The sequence below is a fragment of the Carassius auratus genome, unplaced genomic scaffold (genome assembly GCF_003368295.1).
Source record: "Carassius auratus strain Wakin unplaced genomic scaffold, ASM336829v1 scaf_tig00027981, whole genome shotgun sequence".
NCBI classification, from domain to species: Eukaryota; Metazoa; Chordata; class Actinopteri; order Cypriniformes; family Cyprinidae; genus Carassius; species Carassius auratus.
The window spans coordinates 17132-39604 of record NW_020525646.1 but is presented as its reverse complement, the minus strand read 5'-3'; the positions used below and the strand labels follow the sequence as shown (position 1 = coordinate 39604).

The following is a 22473-nucleotide window of genomic DNA, read 5'->3' as shown; positions in this document are numbered from 1 at the left end:
GTGAATGTAATTCTATGCATATTATATACCGTTCAATGATTTAACATTGTGTTTGATTCATTTATCATCCTCTTAGATGGCAACGTTTGGCAGGTCGACTGAAGAAGCGGCATCGTGTCAGATCTCGCACAGCGTGTGCAGCAGACAAACCAACAGAGTCCAAAACTGAGCCCCTTCTTCTTAAGACTTGATAATCTGTTAATGTAAATCTTATGTTTTTGGATATTTTCTATGCTTTTGGAGATTATCACACACACACACACACACGCACACACACACACACACACACACGCGCAAGTACACCTGAGAGCAAACACACTGGATTTTCTTGCCTTTAATATTCTTAGCATCCATATTTAATAACAAAGTAACACAACCGTGTTGTATTTCTAAGAGTTTTATTAAAAAAAAAAATTAAATAAAAATTCCGTTTTAAAATGAAAATAAAATGGCATACAGTGTATCCTTTGTGTATGAAATCTGTTATAACACAACTACTTTCCTTGCTCCTGAGGGATGTTACATTTCTATACATTTACTTTTTTTTTAAAACCAACACAGCAGTCCAACAAATTAAAAAGCAGCACTTTCATATATTTACATCCTGCAGTAAAACAATGTGCTCAATCACATATGATCCTCATAGCAGCACTGAGAAACATGCACAGCCCATGTCAATGGAAACCATCCATCGGTCCATACTGTACATAGATCACATGACCGTCTCTGTAAAGTAATAAATATGGAGCAAATTTCACCATCTTTACAAATTGGCTTGCCGTTCATAACATAAGAGCTGGCATAATATGAGAATTTTTACATGCCTATGCAAAAATGTACAAAATTCCCTGGAATCCCTTTCTTCATTAGCTTTTCATACGTATATTGATAAGTCTTTTTTTTTTTCTCCACTTTTCAGTAAAATATCCCAATACTGCTTCTTTCATAATGAGATGAGAATCGTTTCATTGTTGCACCCTTTAGGAGATGAGAAGCACTTCTGCTCTTGATGAACGAGATGATACTGGAAATTCAGCAGTCCTCTTCCTTGTCGATTATTCCTTTTAACCGCAAGCGAGCAAAGTCCTCAAATACAATGTCTTCATCTGGGGTCAAACTGCTGTTAGAAAGAGCAACATGGAAAACAAAGCTTAAGACGAGAGATAAATACAAACGTGATCAATGAGCTTTGTACATATTTAAAGAGTCTTGCTTACTTCGTGTCGAACTCTATCAAGTTGGTGTCAATTGGTGGATCCAACACTGGAGCAGCTGGTGAACAAAAAAGTATTATTAAGTGACTTAATGAAGGAGATCCTGTTACTCTTACATGTTGCAATTAATGAGTTTTTTTTATCATTACTTGGCACAAACCTGAGGTTGAATGTAAAAGGGTGGACTCTGTGGGTTTTGGATGCATTAAGACAAAGGCAGTTCTACTGAGACGTCCCTGAATGAAAGAGAACACAACAAAACCAACTCTGCCATCATTTGAAATACTTGAAGTGTGCAAGAGCTTATAAGAGAGACAAGACATCTCTCATGAACTGACCAGGCCATATTTCACTCCATAATCAATATCGCTCTTCTTTTGAACTTTCTATTAATTAAAGAATAAGCAAATCAGCATATAAAATGATTTCTGAAGTATCATGTGACAATGAAGACTGGAGTAATGGCTTCTGAAATTCAGCATTGACAGCGCATTTTAAAATATATTAAATAGAAAACATTTGAAATTGTAATAATTCACAATATTAGTGTTTTTACTGCATTCTAGATCAAATAAATGCAGCCTTGGAAAGCATTTAAAACATAAAAAAAAACCCTTATCAACCCATTTTTTATTTTCTTTTTTACAGTAGTGTATATTGTACAAAAATAAAAACTACTGTAGAACCATAACAATTTTGGGTTTCTGACATGTTCATCACAATAAAGTCCAATTCACTTACATTGTTAAGCATCTCACTGTAAAAACTAACCACTTCTTTATACATTATTGAAAATAAAATCTCAATCTTTAAAATAATAATTACAAAACAATTCATAACTGTCTTTAAAAGGAATAAACATAAGGCTTTCAAAAAAAATTATAATTGACCATTATCATTTGTCAATCTTAAAGCTGGTTTCATCATGTGAAAATATATATTTTTTTTTTATTAATTTGTTTAAATTTGTGAATACAACTGGAAATGTACATCATTCTAGTAATACGTGTTTTACATATATTATTTTAGTATAAAAAAAAATTAAAATCTATACAGGATGATTTTCCTTAGTGTAATAAAGAGGCCCAAAACAGGAATTATTTACATTATAAAATGTCTTTCTTTGGATTTATAGATAAAAATATGACCTAGACATTTCTCAGTGAGATTGATCCATACATGCAGATTCATGTGTGTTAAGGTAAGTGCTCTACCACTACAGATGTCAGACAGGAAACATCAGGGTAAAGTTGAGCAGAGCATTGAACACCAAGCAGATCTCTGTCGTAGGGCAAACCAAGAGACACTATAGCAAGACACCAGAATGCACAATGGATGTATTTAACCTCTCCAGCAAGCTGCTTAAAAGCCTGACGCAAGAGACAGATGGAAGAGAAGGAAACAGACAGAAAGAGACATAAAACAATGGATATGACTAAATGATTTGATAACCAGAACGAAGCAGCACAGAGAGGCGAGGGTTTCAGGGAGGGAATATATAACACAAGGCTCACAGCATCCTGCAAAAATTGAACAGCTAAAGCACAGCACGCTAACTGAAGCACCACCACTGAAAAAGAAAGATAAGGTCAAACCTCACAAACTGACTAATGGGAATTTTCCACACAGAACTGACATGGTGTCTTTAGGACAGGTGAATCATATCATGAATCTTGTGCACATAAACACACAATGAATTACATGTGACATTAAATCTCTAAACCAACGGCAACATCTAGCAGTTCTTAATATCTGTGGACAGTGTGTGACTGACTGTAAGAGAGGAAGCAGGTGACTCACCCTCCACGGGAGACCACCAGCTTGACTTTGACCCGATAGGACACCAGGACCCCCAGAACTTCTTGTTACTCACATCTTTCACACTGCAGGCAGACACACAGACAGAACCAGTCCATCGACTCCTTATCCTTTGAAGAATTGAAATCAACACCAAACTCAATTCTAACAAACGTGACATACTGTCAAACAGGAAAATTCATCTGTTTTTCACTGATGAACCATGCACAACAAGACAATGAAAGTGCATTAAGAAAAATGAACAGGGATATTTTTGTACCACTATAGAGTAGAGTAGTAATGGTAGATTTCAAAGTATGAAACTTGCATTTTGTTAATATTTTAATTTAACTTGCCTTTTTTTTTTTTTTTGCATATGGGCCAGATTTACTAACAGCTTGCACCAGCACAAACCATCTTTTGGCGTTAAAATAGTACTGTCAAAATTTACTAAAGATACGCAGAGAAGAATTAGCGCTGTATGCATTTGTAGGAGTTTCCCTTTCAGGCGCAAGATTTATGGGAGGAGAGTAAAAATAAACCACGCAATGCGATTTACTAACGTTTGCGCTCGTGAAAATACAGGTATTTGCGTCATTATTTAACACTCAGTAAAGCATGTCTGAAAATAGGGGGTTATTCGCGCTGCTCTTGGTAGATTGCGCTGATCATTATTTTTCTCTAATGTGTGCATTGTTAGTAAATCACCTGCTGAATTTCCCTCCCATCGACACTTTTACGGAATTGCGCACTAATGCCAATTTGCCCCCTTTAGTAAATCTGGCCTTAAGTTGCATTTTGTAATTCTACAAAATTCCAATTTTATAAGGACATAAACAAGTGTTTTTATGGTAACCACTGAGTATATGCTTAAAATGTGGTGATTAAGTACAGCAGTACTCACATAGTACTGGACGCCAGGTTGGTGTCCTCGTGTTTGAGTTTTCCGTCCAGCGCCAGTCCTCTCTTCTCTCGGTTGTTGTTGAGAGTGGGTGTAAGTGTGTACACTTTACAAAAAGTAGAGCTGGATGCCACCTGATCACTGCAGGATGCAAAGACGGGACAAATACATATCATTACCCATGTACACATGATTTCATAGTCAGACTAAAGACGACAACGTGGTTTTTATCTTTTTCATTTCTGGGCAAGTTGGTTTTCTTAATGACATCTCAGTGATTAATCTTGACTATTTGAATAAAGTTCAGATAAAGAATGATTTTAATATAGTCTAAACTTACTCGGCCTCTATCTGAGCCACTGGACATTTGTACTGTGCTGTACTGAAGAGACAGATATCAGCATACTGTCGTACTGCAGAGACACAAACATAAACAGTACTGTAAGAATAAGAACACAGATCATAGATGATGAAAGCGACATGAAAATGTCAAACGACAAATAGCAATTAGAGGACTATTGGATGTAACTCACCTGATATTTTAACCCTTTTGACAGTCTTGGTTGAGTTATTGGTGACATGGACGTTAACACTGATGGGTTCCCCATGGTAATACAGCTGTGTGAGAAAAAATGTGCTTATTTATAGGTTCATTATTTCTTATTAGCATTGATCGGTGTTAACCTTCATAATGTTTAAAAAATCTGTAGTGCTGTCAAATGATTATTCACAATTAAGTACATCCAAAATAAAAGTTTGCATTTACATAATCTTATATTTCACATCTTATACATAATATATATTTATTTTGTATATAAAAGTACACACACACACATGCATGTACATATGTAGGAAAACTTTTATTTTTATGTAAAATATGTAATTTATAATTTAATTTATGTATAAATATAATCATGTAAATATCTTTAAAATATATACTTGTATGTGACTGCATTTATACTATATTATTGTATAAATAAACAGTAGACACACATCTATAATGTAAACACAAACTTTCATTTTAGATGCAATTAATCAAGATTAATCATTTTGGCAGCACTAAAAATCTTTCTATGATTTACTAAATTCCTTTGTCTTTATAACTCATGATTGCTCAAAAACAGTCCAGATTTATGCAACCAACATTTATCTGTATCAAAATAACAGATATTACTATGTTTACAAACAATCAAATTCATTTTAATTGCATAAATGTTTACTTTCTGACAAAAAAAAAAGAGATTATTTTTCAAGCTGGAATGATTTGTCAATAGGCATACATATTCATATGTATCAACAAAATACACTCCCAACATTGTGTGGGTTGTGGGGAAAATGTTAAATATATTTTTTCAAATGTTTTTTGACACTAATATAATTCCACAGATAATTTAACAAAAAGAGTTTATGACACCTTAAGCTACTCCATGCATACCCCGGTCCAAAACAACCATCTTTTTAAATGGTTATCTCTAAAAAAAATAGTAAAAAAAAATAGTAAAAAAAATAAATAAATAAATAATAATTATATATTATATATATATATATATATATATATATATATATATATATATATCAAAGAAAATAAATGATGTGTATTTGAATAACCTAAAGCCCTTGCAAATTTTTGTTCTCTCACTAAAAACAATGCAGGTTTTAGAAATGTTTATAAATCTCTTCCAGGTCAAATGGGCCCTAATCTGTATCCAGGGTTAAACAGTGCGATACCTCTTTATCTAGTGAAGCCTCTAGGTGTAAAGACCGGTCTGACATGAGGAAACTCCTCGTTGTCTCCACCATCGGCTGGGGGCCGGGGTTCTCAGGAGCATACTGGACTTTACGGATCACAAGTCGCACTGAATTCCTGTAGAGGAAGAAATAAGCTTCAAATAAGATCTAAACTGTTTTACACTGAAAACAAATGATTTGGGGCAGGAAATTGTAAATAATCAAACCTTTTGTGGTTCTTCTCTTCCATCGTTTTGGCACAGAAAGCCCTGATCTCAAAATCCACACCACAGGCCTGGAGTGAGAACGACGGAGGAGAACAAAGGACAAGTTCGCCAAATCTTCACAAACAGGATGTGTGCAAAATTGGTTGACAAATCTAAAGGTGTTAGAAGGTGTTTGTAGTGTTAAAATGAGCCTTGTATGAGTGATAATACCTTTCCTGTGTCCTCAGGCCCAGGCTGCAGAGTAACAGAGCATGGCAAGTTTTGCGGTATCTAAAAAAAACAGAAAAATATATCTAATAAAGTATCTGATCAAGTACTTCCTATTAAAAAAAAAAAAAAGTACATTAAAGTTAATGTAATGTGGCATACCAATATTTATTTTCACCTTATAGCTGATAAATGGACAATTATATAAATTCATATTATTTGTCTTAATAAATAGTCAAAACATGCAATGTAATGACTCTTATTGTCTTAATGAATTACAACATAAATGCATAAATAATAATTAGAAAGCAAATATAACAAAAAAAAAATGTAAGTAAATTTAAGCATCACAACATCATTATTTAAAGGTAGAATCGGGTAGAAACTCACAATGAAATGGAAAGGATAGGCATTCTGTCCTAGTTTCTTCAAAAGCCTCTCCTGCAGACGACTGTTGGGCTTGAAGTCCTCGGGAATGGGAGGATAGGCCTGAAAAGTGTAGATGTAAAGATCTTTTCGGAAGGAGAGCCCTAGAACATCAAGGTCCTCACGGCCATACCGGAAAGCACAGGTTAAGGTCACAAATACTGGAGGAAAAATGAAGAACGTTTTAGAGATTATTACAGAAACACCAGAAGTGAAGACATCATTTGCATGTGATGCGAAATACGCTGTCATAAAGTATAGAAACACACTGTATATGAGATAAGCTTCAGTTCATCAACTGGAAAACCAAGCAGTAGGGATGCACAATATATTGGTATCCCAAAATTTTACAGTGCATGCTCATTGCCTTGATTTAGATTTACTTCGCCATCATCAAATGTTCACTTGAAACTTTAAAAAGTCATAATTAAATTATTTACCAGGCCTTACATGATAATAATTACTGACTTAAAGGTCTTGTCCAGAATTGTAATTTCAAGGCATTCATACCAAACAACAAGGATGCTTTCTGGCTCACCTTTTCTATCTTTGAGATATTCTGGGTCAACCAGAATCACGCCATCTGTAGCAGAAGTAAATATGAATTATGTCAGTGAGCTTTCACTAGTAGACTTTCACTTCTCCATTTAAATTCAATTGAACCGTTTATCTGAAACCACTAACCAACAGGGTCCACCTGATCTAGATGGTCCACAAAATCTCTTTTCCCCAAATATACAGTAAGCTGTGAAAACAGACAGGATTTTAACTACTACTTTTGGAAATCAAAACTATGACTCTATGATATATAAAAACATCTTACCTTGCAATTTGGACTGGACTTCTTGAATACCCTTTAGAATTAGAGATATGAACGCATGAATAAATCACGGACATTATCAATGCTGATCTTGTAAATGTAGTAGGTGGGAGCATTTTATAGTGAAGCAGATGGCAAGAGCAAACAAATGGTGGAGAGCAACAAATGGCATGCTGGGAAAACTAGTTTGCTTGCAAAGCCCAGTATTGCTACAATAATGCTGACAATAATATTAAAACTAATAATACTAAGTTTTATTAATAAGCAGAAAGAGCAGCATGAGAATGTTGCATAGACCCAACATGGGCAGCTGTTGTTAGCTGCCAGGCTATGCGACATGCATGCTAAAGGATGAACTGACTTCTGATCAAACATTTGCAAATGCTTAATACATATTTCTAACACAATTATCTATACAAATTTTTTTTATATAGTTAACGTGCACATTAGGTGATGTTTCTCCATCATGCTCAGTCACATTATCCATCCACGTCCATTTACAATCCAGCTTGTATTAGGTTTCCATAGTTCGCTTTATAATTTCAACAATAATGATACCAGGAAAGATTTTGAGGTCTGAAGTTTTAAAAACACTCACCGGGTGCCTGCCTTGTCCCCCATAATGAGGGAGAATTTGGCTGTAGGAATTTGTGGAGAAAAACACACTGATTGTAAACAGCAGCAGCAGCAGCTCCTGTAGATGGCGGTGGGTGGAGCTACCGTTGGGTCACGTGATCTGACACCCACAGAAAAAAGCGGCAGTTCAGAGAGCAAAATTTATTTAATAACACTGAATAGTCGCTTCTTTAATTATATTAATTTTATTATTTTTTGCATTAATATATATATATATATATATATATATATATATATATATATATATATATATATATTCATGTGTTTGTATTTATATATAAATAATAAATATACACAGTACACACTCATATATTATGTAAACAAAACTTTTATTTTGTGTGTGTATACATATATATATATAGAAGCCATTTATACATAGTCAATGTTATACACCTCTGGGTTTATTTTATTTTTTAATAAAGAAACACTATTTTGATAGTCATATTTGACAATATTGTCATATCTCCAAAAATCTCCAGATTCAGTATATTAAAATGAAAGGAGCAAAACTGCTAATTTGTTCATTTGCATAGATTATTTCCATCTTCCCAACAAAACAAAACAAAAAAACAATACAAATTGTAGCTGGAAGAGGCACACAGCAGTTTGTTTAATGTTCTTTCCATCTGGTTAGGTCAGATCCGTATGGTGTAGGAGTCAGAATGAGTGACATATCGAACCCAACGTTGTGACAGTCCTGTCTGAGTTGGAGAGAGCCGGAGGAAGCGGATCTGAAGGCCAGTGCAGGTTTGTTTGGGCAGTTCAAATGACATACTGACAGGGCCGACCTCCAGTAAAGAGGCGGAGCTTAGACCAGGAACATCCACCTGTGGTACAGAATTGACCTCATCAGTGATGGATCACGTAAATTGTGTCAAGTCAAATGACCATATAATAACATCACCTTGAACAGAGCTGACAACTGTGCTCCTCCTGGGAAACGTGGGATCTCCCAGAGCAGGGCTTTGTTCTTCGGCTGCAGTTCAGCGGTCTGGTCAGGACTACTGAGCTCCTGAGACATACTGTAGTGGATTGAGAGGGGTTACAGGGGTTATAGATGGTCCACAAGACTAAATAACACTAATAACCATGCTGTTAAATAAAATCTGACCTTGTAGAGCCTTTTGGCACAGGAACAGTGATGGAAACATTAAGAGCCGTACTGCAGCCAAAATAAAGAACAACAGTTGTAATGGAACCGTGTACTCATATTGACAAATCTTTTGATGCATCATGACATTTTAAATACTATGCAATACTGACCTTTTAGGTGGAAGATCACATCTAAGCTTGAGGAAAATCAACACCCTGCAAAGAAAGATTTATTCAAATAAAAATCCATGAGAGGATGAGCATTACAGTGATTTTTCACGGTTAAGAGGTGTTTAAGCATTTTGATAAAGCTACCAATATTAACTAAATAGAGCAATTTATTATCAATAATAAACAATTATTCCATTCTGAAGTTCAATCGGTGTCGCTCATGTTGCCTTTAATGTCCAGCTCTATAAAGAAATGAACTGAATTTAAATTAAATATATATTAATTTGAAACAGAATTTTACTTAACATTTATTTCATTTAAAAATGGACAATTCCACTTTAAAAAGATTTTAATTAATTTAAAGTTAAGTTTAAATTTCAAGTATATAAGGATTCTTCTCAACCTGTGTATGTGTGTGTTTTTCAAGAAAGCAACCAAACATTAGCAGTGTTTATTTTTCTGTCTTTTATATTCATTCATTCAGTCATTTATAATCATTTATTTAAATATTCCACTTAAAACAATTTAATAATCATTAACCATTTATATACTAATTTTACCGATTCATTCATTGATCTGTTATATTATATAATATACCTATATTATATAATCACAATCTAACAAATGATTAGATCGCATGTTATGTGTTTTGCATAAAAATGTCAAAACCCATAGATAAGTTTACAGACCTGTTTACATAATCCTTCTCTACAGAGGGGAATAACTGAAACGGAGGTGCACACGGCAGCTCATCACATAGCTGATACTGCATCACTGTTTGCTGAAGAAAAAACAACTACATCAACTATCCATTCAGAAATTATTCTGAAGTGCATTTCTGAGCGTGTCTCAGCAAGTTACCTCTCCTTGGCTCGGACAAACTTTCAGGATTCTGAAAGTATCAAATTCATCCAATTTGACAGCCTGATGGAATCTGCATTCATCTACACGCACAGCTGAACTATAGCCTGAAGAATAGAAGGAAACAGACTTAATCACAGCTGTAATTAAACATACACAGTCTCTCGAGAAACATCTGTATTGATCAGTGTTGCATACTCAACCTTTTAGCTCGGACTTTCCAATACTGAGCTCTTCATTCAGTCCAATCCGCATCTCTACAGGATGAGCAGAAGAAATATACAATCATAAAAGGAAAGATCATTTCACAGTCTGCATTAACATGGACTGCAAAATGCAGCCAACTCACCTGAACAGGTCGGGAGAAAACATTTTATTCTTATCTCTCCCTGAATATCTGCTTTCATTAAAACTCCCTTAAAAGAAGAGTAGCATGTAAAAGATGTAAGCAATTAGGAGTTTTAGTTCAAAACATGGTTCTTTTGAGTTGTACTCACCTTGGAGCCAATAACCACAGACAGCCTTTCTATAACATCCACAAAGATCTCATTCTTTCCACCCTACAGCCAGAGAGAAGGACAATTCATAATCATTTCTGAGATCATCAAAGATAACTGAAGAATCTAAGACGACCCACCTGCTCTCCTCGACTGGACATTATAGGACGACTGGCTGCAACACTCGGGGCCACTTTACTCTGCTGTGTCTCAGCTCCAAACTACAAAATATGAAAATTGTAAAGTCTATACTTATCATTAATATTCATTTGGGTGATTCTCAACCAGGGGGCCAGGACTCACTAGGGGGCAACAACACACTTCCAAAGGGGGCCACAAAATTGTTTACAATTACTTAAAATAACACAAAATAAGATTTGTTTTAAGCTATTAGTTTTAAGAACTGTTGTAAACTACAACAACAATTTCAGCTGCTTTGACCTAGAACTATATTTATTGCTTTAATTTGTTAAAGAAAAAACACACACACATATACATATATATATATATATATATTTATTAAGAACAAGATTTCTCCTGATCTCGGGCAATTTAATTATAAATGTAATTTCTAGACTAAGTAAAGTCATGGCAATTAATAAAATTATATATATATATATATATATATATATATATATATATATATATATATATATATATATATATATATGAAATTATACACTTGCATAGATTTTCTCAAGCTTTAAAATATTTTATTGGGTAGAAATTGCCATTTGTGTGCAATAATAATCTGAAAATATGAAATCAAATCAAATGTATAATAATCAAAAGTCAAAGTGAAAATCATAAAGCACTTATAAAGCACATATTTTATTTACTTATACTTATTGTACACATTATTTATTATATTGCCACTTCTAGTTTGTAAATAAAAGCAAATAAATGGAAAGATTGAAAATCAGCAGCTTTGTCATTAGAGCAGAAAATATCGGAAATATCTAGACTTTCAGATATTGAAATATTCACATAACTTTGAAAAGTGGTGAAGTCACTTGACTTGGAGTGAAAATGATTGAGAACCACTGCTTTAAACGTAAAATCAACTATTATAATGCAGACCACAGCTGTCTGTTTGTTAAACAAAAAACGTTAATAAATTTATAAATAAGTTTAATAAGTAAAGAAAAAAAGATTACTTACCAATCCAACATTACTTAGATCAAAAAGACTGAAGGGTTTGGATGAAACAGCTTCTGTCTGGATGAAGTTTTCAGGATGTCAGTTGAGGTCGTCTGTATGTAGCCAAAGTCCTGGTGATCAGAAACACAGAGGTAGAGTATAAACAGTCGTGTGCTTTTAAGACTCATGTGTTTGATGTGACAATAAAAAGAAAAAAGAAAGAACATTTACCACCATCTCATCCAGCAGCTCATAAATCAGAGCGAAATTCATCCGCACTGATTTCTCTGACAAACTGCCGCAGTAGTCCTTCGTAAGAGCGGCTAATCTGTGAGACATACAACTGCTGCTTATTACAACGACATCTACACAGATAATACACAGCTGTAATATTATTAAAATAAAATATGACATTACTGATAATATTAAGATTTGTTAACCTGTTGAGGAACTCAATTATGGTGAAGGGGGACGGGTTTGTGTTGGTGGACGCCACCCAGTAAAGCCCTCCCTGCCTTATGTGGATGAAATTAAGACCTTTGTGTGACTGCAACAAGATCAACAAGTGTAAACATAAGCCAAATAATGCACTGGAAAATTATTACCATATAACAATTAAAAGCCAGGCATAAGATCACCCAAAAATGCTTATTTTACCATGACAACCGGAGGCTGATTACCACTAAGAGCTGTGACCATCTCATAGAAGACATTGATGGCGTCTTTACTTTCCTCTCCTCGGACTGACACGCAGAGTTAAGAAAACTAATGAGCAAAATGTATACAGATTTATGTCATATGAGTCCAAAACGAACTAAAGGCAGGGCTTCATTATTATGTTATCTTTATACCAACCATACATATATAAACAAATAACATCTCACTATTAGATTAGTAAGCCAGTTGTAAGGATACAGTCTTTATATATGAGATGATCTCCCTTTGATGACAAGATGAAAATTTGACTGATCATTTTCTTCAGCACACACGATTCGCTTTCGTGTTATTAAAAATCAGTCTGCTTCCCTATCCGCCGTCATTTGTATTCTGCAATCTGACTTAAGAAAACCGTTTAGCTGCTCAAATGTTTCAGTATTTCTACGGTCCCCTACCGTGAAGTAAACAGCCGGTTTGTTCTTCTTCACGAGCACTCACGCATTTACCGTGACGTTTCCTGCCATCTACTGAGCTGGAATATGAACTGCTCCTCGGCGACTACACCAAAACATTACACACCAAGGTACACATGTATTTAAAGTATGGTGTAACACGTGCGAATCGAACTTGTATACATATATGTATATTGATTTATTCGTGTGGAAGTAATAACAAAGACCGGTTGTCTTTAACAAACACTGATCGTAGCAGAATGACTGCACTGAAGGGTGAATATGGTTAAAAAATATACTGTTAGGCTATACTGCAGTTAAGTCGATGAAAACTAATAGATCTAATATTTCACTTTTAACTGATACTGTTGAATGTAAATAATAAACAAATAACAGAACAAGTCCTCTTAAGAATCCTGTTTGTAACGTTTGTGTTTGTGACGTTTAGCGTATCAGTGGTGGTCAGTAACGGAGTAACTTTACTTGCTGTACTTAAGTACATTTTTCAAGTATCTGTACTTTACTGGAGTAGTTTTATTTTGAGTAACTTTTACTTTACTACATTACAAAGCATAAGATCGTACTTTTTACTACATTTCATAAAACATATCGTTACTCCTTATAATATATCACGTGATCCGACCATGACTCCGACACGCTGAAGCGGAGTCAGATTCAAGAACGGACTGATTCTTTTAATGAACCTTTTTAAATCGGTTCGCAAATCGCACCAAACGATTCATCACGAATTAGAATTATCCGATTGCAGCTTTCTTTTAGGATTGCAGCTGTTCTAGAGTCGACAACTCACTGATTCAAATGAACCGTTTAGTGCGAGTCTCCAGTGAACTGAATTCTCAAGAAAGAACCGGGAGATCTTGTGAGCGCGCACGTCTGATGCAGTTAAAAGTAAGTTATTAATGTCGAAATTTAGGATTAATTATTCTAACTGAAAATCATATTTAGGTAAAAACTGTCAGTTGTTTGGGAACTAAAACTGCTGTAAAGGATGATATGTTTAAGCCCACTGAAATGCTTGAATGCAGACGATGCAGACACATCATCAGTGTCTCTATGTTTTAGGTAAAAATAAAAGAAACATTAAAATTACACAGATTAAATACAGGGGTGATAGCGTTCCGGCACCACGCCGGATTTCCGGCGTAGGCTACTGTGGCTGCGAAAAAAAAAAAAAAAAAAAATCAGGTTCTGGTTATATTGGTCTACGGCGGCGTTTTAGTGCCATGTTAAAAAAATAATAAAAATAATAATAATAATAAAAAAGATTGTCTAATGTTTATTTGATGTCTGTTTTTAAAAGCACGGAAGAGAATATGTGCTGTTATGTTAGACATCGTTTCAGCTATTAAAATAGTTCCGTTTTGTATGTATGGCAAAATGATTTCGTTTCTGTTTTTATTAATTAAGTTGTAATGGGAAGATTTTTTATTATTCAGATATACATAAGGTATAGGCGCATATCCAATGGTTTGTGCGGAGAGTGGAAGCTTGCACAATGCAATACAGAGGCGCAAGAGCCGTCACTTGCACTTTTTTTTATCCAGTAGAAACGAATTATCCTCAAAACAATACATGCCTTACCAACATCAAATACATAGATGGGGAGATTTAAATTATTGCTTAACGAAATAAAACAAATCAAACCAAAAACTCTTTCATTATATCTGTAAAGATGCATTTCTCGCGTCAAAGTGGAGATTTCTATTAAGGATCTTGTCACTGATTTAGAATACACTAGTTTATTCATAAATAATTCAAATATCCCCTTACCCTCCGACACATTCATTGTTATGTACAAGGAATACAAGTTGATGTAGACTAATATAAATTTAAAATACATCGTTTTAATAAATACAAATCAGCAAAACTGTTTCAAGTGATAGGCATTATTCAATTAAAAGTATCAATGAGTAAAACATTATGTTGACCAGGTGGATTATTCATTGAAATCATGGAGAATGACATTTAGTTTTATTTTCATCATGAATGACAGCGCACCGTGTATTTACAGACAAACAAAATCTGCAGACGTCTCTTTACTGCGGAAGTGAACTTAATAAAACAGAAACGAAATCAATGTGTCATACATACAAAACGGAACTGTTTTAATAGCTGAAACTATATCTAAACGTTTTGCTATGTTCTGTCTATGCAAACAGAACAGCAGTAGGCTACATAGGCTAATAAATCAAGTGCGTCATCGTCACAACCATAGCCTTGTTTCCGCACGGAATAAAGTATTTTATTCTCGGAACATTTCGACTTTATTCTCCGACTTTATTTTTATTATTAATATTATTATTATTTTTTGCAGAGGTTAGATATTTCTACTTTATTCTCTGAATATTCCGACTTTAATCTCGGAGTTTCGACTTTATCTCGGAAACTTAGATTTTTTTTTTATTAAATAATTTTTTTTTTTTTTTACATGGCACTATATGTCGTCGTACTGATCTGTCATTTAGATGTGAGATGCGCAGGTCAGAGAGCAGCTTTAACGCTCAACGACTCATGAGCCAATCAGAAGTAGTTAAGGGGCGGGCCTCGTGTCTTTGTCAAATAGATTGATACAGGTTAAGGCAATGCTCCATGCGCGAAGGTGTTTGCAATTGTGTCTCATATTTCTCAACTCCAAACGTAAGTAATGGCACTTACTGACCTGTCTTGGTATGACATCTGCAGCATTTACTTCCAGTGATTGTACTAAGATGGGCTAATAAGGTCAATGTAGGCACTGAACATATTGAGAAGAAAATGCTGTGTTTTCTTGAATAATACTGAGGGCATAATGCAAATATGAAAATATCTAAAAAAGAGCCACTTGTCAATAATGATGATCAGGGTTATACATACTTAGGCTGTTTATATATTTGGGCCCAGGGGCCAACAAGTTGTGTTAAAAGTGCGTCGCATACATAGTACCCTCTCGGGGGGCAAGGAAAAAAAGTTCAGGCTCAGGAATTTTTTTCACTATCAGCCCTGTAAATAAAATAACTCATGCACGTTCAATTCCCCGCCGCCGTAATGTTAACAGTTTTATTAAAATGCTACGCATGCCCTATGTGACGTAACGTTACTGTTTTTATATTATCAACAGTATACATTTTTATACGGTTTGGATTATCTAGCCGATTAGACAAATATGAATGTTTATTCATAACCATACTGAAAATAAGTAAATATTGTTAGCTGAGCTAACTGTCTAGCTAACAAGCTTGCTGGTGCCAAGATTAACGTTAGATTAGATTCAACTTTATTGTCATTGCACATGTAAGGTACAACAAGGCAACGAAATGCAGTTAGCATATAACCAGAAGTGCAATAAACAGTAAGTGCAGAATATACAAGGTCTACAATATGTACAATAAATATACAGATAAGGCAGTATTATGGATATCATTTACAAGTTTTAAATAATATCAGCAAGCATGATATACAGTTAGGTGTACTATGAACATACGCTTTTACATAATCCATCTGTATAGTATGTACACTATAGGCAGAAACTATGAACATATTAACATAATTTACACTAGTGCAATGGACTGTATGTGCATAGAAAATATTTCAGTGTTCAAATGGATTACTCGGTGTTTCTGGATGAACAGACAGTGCAAATAATAACAAGCTTGCTGTTTTTTGCTTGTTGTAAATAAATAAATAAATCAGATGTAGTGATGAGGAGGGGTGAGGAGTCTGTGTGTGTGGTGTGGGGGGTGTCAGAGACAGAGTTCAGCGAGGAGACTGTTCCTGGATCTGCTGGTACTTGTCCGGAGGCTCCTGAAGTGCCTTCCAGATGGCAGAAGGTTAAACAGTCCGTGGTCAGGGTGAGAGGAGTCATTGAGAATGCTGCGAGCTCGACGTAGACAGTGTTTTCTCTGGATGTCCTCAATAGCAGGAAGTGGTGTCCCTGTGATGAGTTGGGAAATTTTTACCACCCTCTGCAGTGCCTTGCAGTCAGCAACTGAGCAGATCCCATACCAGACTGTGATACATATGGTCAGGATGCTCTTGATTGCACACCAGTAGAAGTTCACCAGGATGGCTGAAGACAGCTGGTTCTTCTTGACCAGGCTGGAGGTGTTTGTGGTCCATGACAGGTCCTCCGAGATGGTGGTCCCCAGGAACTTGGGATGGGAAGCTGGAGACACGTTCAACAACCATCCAGTTAATGTAGATGGGGTCGTGCATGCTTCCTTTCTTCTTCCTCAAGTCCACAATGAGCTCCTTTGTCTTACTGGTGTTAAGGAGCAGGTTATTGTCAGCGCACCATGTGGCCAGATGCTGTACCTCTTCCCTGTAGGCAGTCTCATCGTTGTCTCTGATGAGGCCAATCACCGTGGTGTCATTTGCAAATTTAATGATGGAGGTGAATCCATGCACAGGCTTGCAGTCGTGGGTGTAGAGGGAGTAAAGGAATGAGGTAATTTTTTTAAATAAAGTCCTAATATTTTTATTCAACCACCTAGATAGACTACATCTGGGGGAAAGATGTGATGTTCAGAACATGGTTACTAAAGTAATTATCAAAATGGGAGGTGATGCCCTCTGACAAGGGGCAGACAAGGTTTGAGAACACAACTGACAGAAACGGTTCTTGACACGTGAACGAGTCATTATCTGGCTCGGCTCGGTGTTCATCTTCAGTTCTCTCTTCACAGCAGTTCAGTCAGTGTACTGTTTGAGTACATGAATTACTCCGGGATATTGGTTTGTTTTAGCTCAGAGGGAGTGTCAGACACATTACAAAAAAGTTAACAGCTTAAGTCATTTGTGGATTAATGCGTATTGGAGATGCAAACCATTTAAAATGATTCAGTTCGATTTGGTGAACTGGTTCAAAAAGATCCGGTTACATCGAATGATTCGTTCGCAAACCGGATATGACAAACTGCTTTGTTTTGAACTCTCTCACAACAGACACGGAAGAGAAGACAATGCTGAATAAAGTCATAGTTTTTGCTATTTTTGGACCCAAATGTATTTTTGATTCTTCAAAATATTCGAACCGACCCTCTGATGTCACATGGCAGGGAACTACACTAACCTATTCCACTGGTGGCCCTTGCGCGAATAACTTTTTCCGTTACTGGTGTAAAACAAGATTTGGTCACACAAATTGTTTAAGTTTTTTTGTGGCAAGTATGCCACTCTGGATAATAATGAAACTGTATTGCATACAGATGTGCTTTTTATTTTACTTGCCATCTTTTAAACCACATGTCTTCTTGTTTTATTTCTTACAGTACACACAGTGCATTGCTCCGTCTTAGTACCTTAACTCAGGGCCGTAGCAGTGGGCCCTGTTTAAAATGGTTTAATATTTACTGTATGACCGTTCTATTTATTTATTTGTGCTATTTACACAATGTTTACTTTTTTTTTTTTTTTTTTAAGTTTGTAGGTGTCCAGAAATAGCACTGCACAGTCTTCACTGTAAAAAAAAATAAATAAATACACAGTCAAACCAAAATGTATTCAGACACCTTCAAGATTTCTCACACTATTAAAGTTTATTCTCTATAGATTAGAAATTGGTAATAAAAAAATGACAAGAACTCGAAGTAAAACTGTGTCAGAACAAATTCCTCTTGATAATGTCAGATAACTATTGAAGAAAGATATGTAATGGAATCAACCAAAACTTCCGACAACTGTCAGTATGACAATATTTACACAACTATCCATACTTTGTTGAACGGTTACAAAGCAAGCTATGCTTAATTTTGTTCAGTCTGTGGTCTTTTTTATCAATATCACTGGTAATCTACAGTATGAAGAATGTTGGGGTATATTATTTCATAGTCTGCTGTATTTTGCCATACTCCCTTACATAAATGAAATAGTGTCCTGCACCCATCAGTAAAACAATATAATTAATTATATCCGATTTTTGGTTTGACTGTGGATAAATTCTTGTTAAAACTACAAGGTAATTCAGTCAAGAGCTGTGAGTGATTTACTTTCAGTTTCTTGGATTAACATTAAAGACACTGACAGCAGATTTAGTAAATTTGATGCGGTCACTTTAAAGGGGGGGTGAAATGCTCGTTTTCACTCAATATCCTGTTAATCTTGAGTACCTATAGAGTAGTACTGCATCCTTCATAACTCCAAAAAGTCTTTAGTTTTATTATATTCATAAGAGAAAGATAGTCTGTACCAATTTTTCCTGGAAAAACACGACCGACTGGAGGCGTGACGTGTGGGCGGAGCTAAATAATCACGAGCGCCAGTAGGCTTTTGCGTTGAGAGCATGTGGAAGCTGTGACATTATCGTGAGGGAAAAACCATCATCCAAAACAAACCATGGCTTACAGTCAGATTCAGCCGTTTATTTATGATCCAGAATCAGATCCCGAGGCTGAAACTGAACGAGAGCAGCAGCAGCAACGACTCGCTCCGAGCGGGACGCGAACCGGGGTCTCTGGCATGGGAGGGGACGCACTAACAAGGAGGCAGAGATATTTTAAGCAGTTTTACTCACCGCCTGCGGTTCCAACACACGATCGTGACCCTTTTTCCTTGGGATTGCATCATCCTTAAGAAATAAACGATACACAAATCCGTTGTCAAACTGGGCCTTGTTTGTAAAACAAGCATCTTCGAAATGCAGGGAACAAACACAAACACTTGCACAACTCCGTTGATGCTCTGTAAAAATAAACTCCATCCACTGGTCCCTTAATGCTGTTTTTTTTTTGGTAATCTGTGCAGAGTTGTCTTGCCCTGGCAACCAAAAACACACTTCTTTTGTGACTTTTGGCGACGCTCTCGCTCAGATCAGTGAATCGCTCTGATCAGTGAAATGTTTGTGCTCAGCCTCGCTATACGGGAGCGCGCGCTCTTCCGGCAGAACTGCGTCAGGACCCATATAAGGAAATTCCGCTCCATCTAACGTCAGACAGAGCCATACTCGAAAAAAAACTTTCCGAAACTTGTGACAAACCGGAAGGAGTATTTTGGGAACAAAAATACTCCTTCAAATGTACAACTTAATTTTTGAAACTTTGTCCATGTTTAGCATGGGAATCCAACTCTTTAACAGTGTAAAAAACTCAGTATGCATGAAATAGCATTTCACCCCCCCTTTAAGTGGTCTAGATAGTATTGTTTCACACGACTTGAATTAAACCGCTCAGTTTATATGGATAAGTTTTCTGATGCCTTTATGCTCCTGTTAAATCTTTTGAGTTTTTAAAAGATAGGTAAAATCGTATTGGTTTAGAGCAACACAGTTTGGAAAGTAAATTATGACAGAATTTGCATTTTTGGGTGAAGTTATTTCCTCAGCAAGCAATACACAGCAGAAATAAAAATAGAACCCAGCCTCCACCCCCTACTTTACCACCTGTCTCCAAGATGGATGTTATGTACCAGCGTAATTTCAAAAGACCCCCAATCATGCCACATATTGTGTACCTTCCCACTTGTGGTATACCTGTACTGTGCGATCCACGTTACCACCCAATCTGCAAACCCATTACTGTCCAGAAGTCACGCTCTCCACCTGTAATTGCCTCAGAGCCAGTGACGTCTGCTTCTTCTCAACCACCACAAAAATCCACGCCTCCACCAGCCCCTCAACCAATGATTATCAATGGAATAGAGTTTGACTGTGACTGATTGCGTAATCAACAATCCTCCGAGGCCAGTTGAGATGATTGAACCATCACCAGCACTGCCAGTGGAAAAGGTGAAAAAATAATAAATGTGGAACAAAGTAATCCTATATGCCCCAGTTCCAACCTATGACACATTTGACTTCAATCAAGATCCTATCCACCATGCAGCTCCAGCTCCCCGATTTCTCAAAAAAAAAAAAAATGAGAAAAAAGTATCTTCATAATTTACTCCGTTCACATTTTCTTATCAAAAGGATGTATAATTTATGGTCACGTAAAAACTAGTTTGGTTTGTTTATCGGATTGATGTTATAGGTTTTTGTTTTTTACAAATTTATCCCAGAAGAAAGTATGTACACTGACGCTATCAAAACGTCTGTTACAATATGTTGTTTTAAAACGACTATTTTGGTCATTTATAGAATTTTCTAACTGGCCGCATAAGGTAGCGTGGCCGAGCGGTCTAAGGCGCTGGATTTAGGCTCCAGTCTCTCTGGAGGCGTGGGTTCGAATCCCACCGCTGCCAAATTTGTTTTCTAAATATTTAAAACGGAGAAATTATCACAGCACAAAAACATGCTTTTAAATTTCCGGTTGTATCAAGGCGCACAGAACTTCAGCCTTTATCTTTAGATATGTCTTAAAAAATATAGCTTCAAATTTATAACTTGCAATTGGTCATGTTTTCACATAATCCTTTAAACAATCATTATTAAGCGCTTAACATAATTTCTTGACAGCCGTTCTTGTACAATAATCACTGTTTGCGAATTTTAAAAGGCACCGCTGGGATTCGAACCCAGGATCTCCTGTTTACTAGACAGGCGCTTTAACCAACTAAGCCACGGCGCCAGCGAACACTTTTTAAAAATGTAATTTTTTGGAACACACATAATGATAATTCGTATGAGGGTTTTATCGTAGACAAAAGTAAGATAATAGTCAAGCTTAACTTCCCTCGTACATTTTCTATGGTAGTACTTATCACTACGGATGCAATACATTTGTGGCCAAGGGGGGATTTGAACCTATAATTGTGTGTATTTTACTCGTCCCGCCTCCCTTTAATTTCCTTCGTTCCTAATGGCCAGTCAGCGCTCTACACCTATCGGCGACTGGCCCCCACTTGTTAACGTAGAATGACAACTTCTTGAAAATAATTCGACGAGGATGGGATTCGAACCCACGCGTGCAGAGCACAATGGATTAGCAGTCCATCGCCTTAACCACTCGGCCACCTCGTCTGAAACCAGCAGTCTATAGAAAACAAAATTCTATAATAACCTACAACGATAAACAAAATCTTATTCTCAAAAAAAAGACTTCAGTATACTATAGCTCCCCGGTAGTCTCATAGACAGTAAAAGATTGTCTGCGAGAGCTAATTTGTGAATCACTGAATCATATATGCAACTAATATAACTGCGATAAACATGGCGTTTATTTACTTTCCCAAGAACTCATTCATTACCAATGGTAGCGTGGCCGAGCGGTCTAAGGCGCTGGATTAAGGCTCCAGTCTCTTCGGGGGCGTGGGTTCGAATCCCACCGCTGCCAATCTCTTTTCCCCTTTATAATAGTACTTTTTGACGTCATGTGTTACAAAGTGTACCGCGAAAGGCACACAATATTAGACACACTATATTTACCTTATATAGTGCTAAAAGTATTATTAAATTGTATTGTCGACACCTCCGCTATTAGGCTTTATTACAATAACACTGCTCCAGAAATCTAAATGTTTTCATATTTCCCATTCCCTTGAACCATTAAGTTTACGCAGCCTGGGAAGCCCATTCATCCCTTCATAAACCGCCATTTTGTTTGTTTTAGCAATCCTTACTTACAAATAAATTAACCACAAGGCATGTTGTGCAAATACAATCCACGAACCCCATCCCGCGTCATCTTACATATAATGTTGAAAGTGTTCCACACGGACAACCTAAATGTGCCCGGTCCCGTCATGTCATACTGTCAACAAGCAATGCATCCTCCATC

At 36.1% G+C, this 22473-nt stretch overlaps 1 protein-coding gene, 4 non-coding genes and 2 pseudogenes across 5 annotated transcripts; 3 read left to right on the top strand and 4 right to left on the bottom strand.

The window, feature by feature from the left end:
* Positions 1 to 585: 585 nt before the first annotated feature.
* LOC113079421 (arrestin red cell-like) lies at positions 586 to 8039 on the bottom strand (annotated as a pseudogene).
* A 263-nt stretch (positions 8040 to 8302) lies between these two features.
* LOC113079420 (AP-4 complex subunit mu-1-like) lies at positions 8303 to 12868 on the bottom strand. The gene is given in 16 exon segments (XM_026251689.1): positions 8303 to 8783; positions 8861 to 8978; positions 9068 to 9118; positions 9220 to 9264; positions 9909 to 10000; positions 10081 to 10187; positions 10284 to 10337; positions 10430 to 10496; positions 10578 to 10640; positions 10718 to 10798; positions 11739 to 11809; positions 11812 to 11848; positions 11949 to 12045; positions 12158 to 12264; positions 12375 to 12460; positions 12633 to 12868. Coding segments are annotated over 16 exon segments (1326 nt in total). The 5' UTR covers positions 12691 to 12868; the 3' UTR covers positions 8303 to 8591.
* Positions 12869 to 16957: 4089 nt separating this feature from the next.
* On the top strand, positions 16958 to 20696 carry LOC113079423 (uncharacterized; annotated as a pseudogene).
* A 220-nt stretch (positions 20697 to 20916) lies between these two features.
* Positions 20917 to 20998, top strand: trnal-uag (transfer RNA leucine (anticodon UAG)). Its single transcript has one exon. It is a non-coding gene; the product is annotated as a tRNA-Leu (tRNA).
* A 252-nt stretch (positions 20999 to 21250) lies between these two features.
* On the bottom strand, positions 21251 to 21324 carry trnat-agu (transfer RNA threonine (anticodon AGU)). Its single transcript has one exon. It is a non-coding gene; the product is annotated as a tRNA-Thr (tRNA).
* Positions 21325 to 21634: 310 nt separating this feature from the next.
* On the bottom strand, positions 21635 to 21716 carry trnas-gcu (transfer RNA serine (anticodon GCU)). Its single transcript has one exon. It is a non-coding gene; the product is annotated as a tRNA-Ser (tRNA).
* A 231-nt stretch (positions 21717 to 21947) lies between these two features.
* trnal-aag (transfer RNA leucine (anticodon AAG)) lies at positions 21948 to 22029 on the top strand. The gene has a single exon. It is a non-coding gene; the product is annotated as a tRNA-Leu (tRNA).
* The last annotated feature ends 444 nt before the right edge of the window (positions 22030 to 22473 follow it).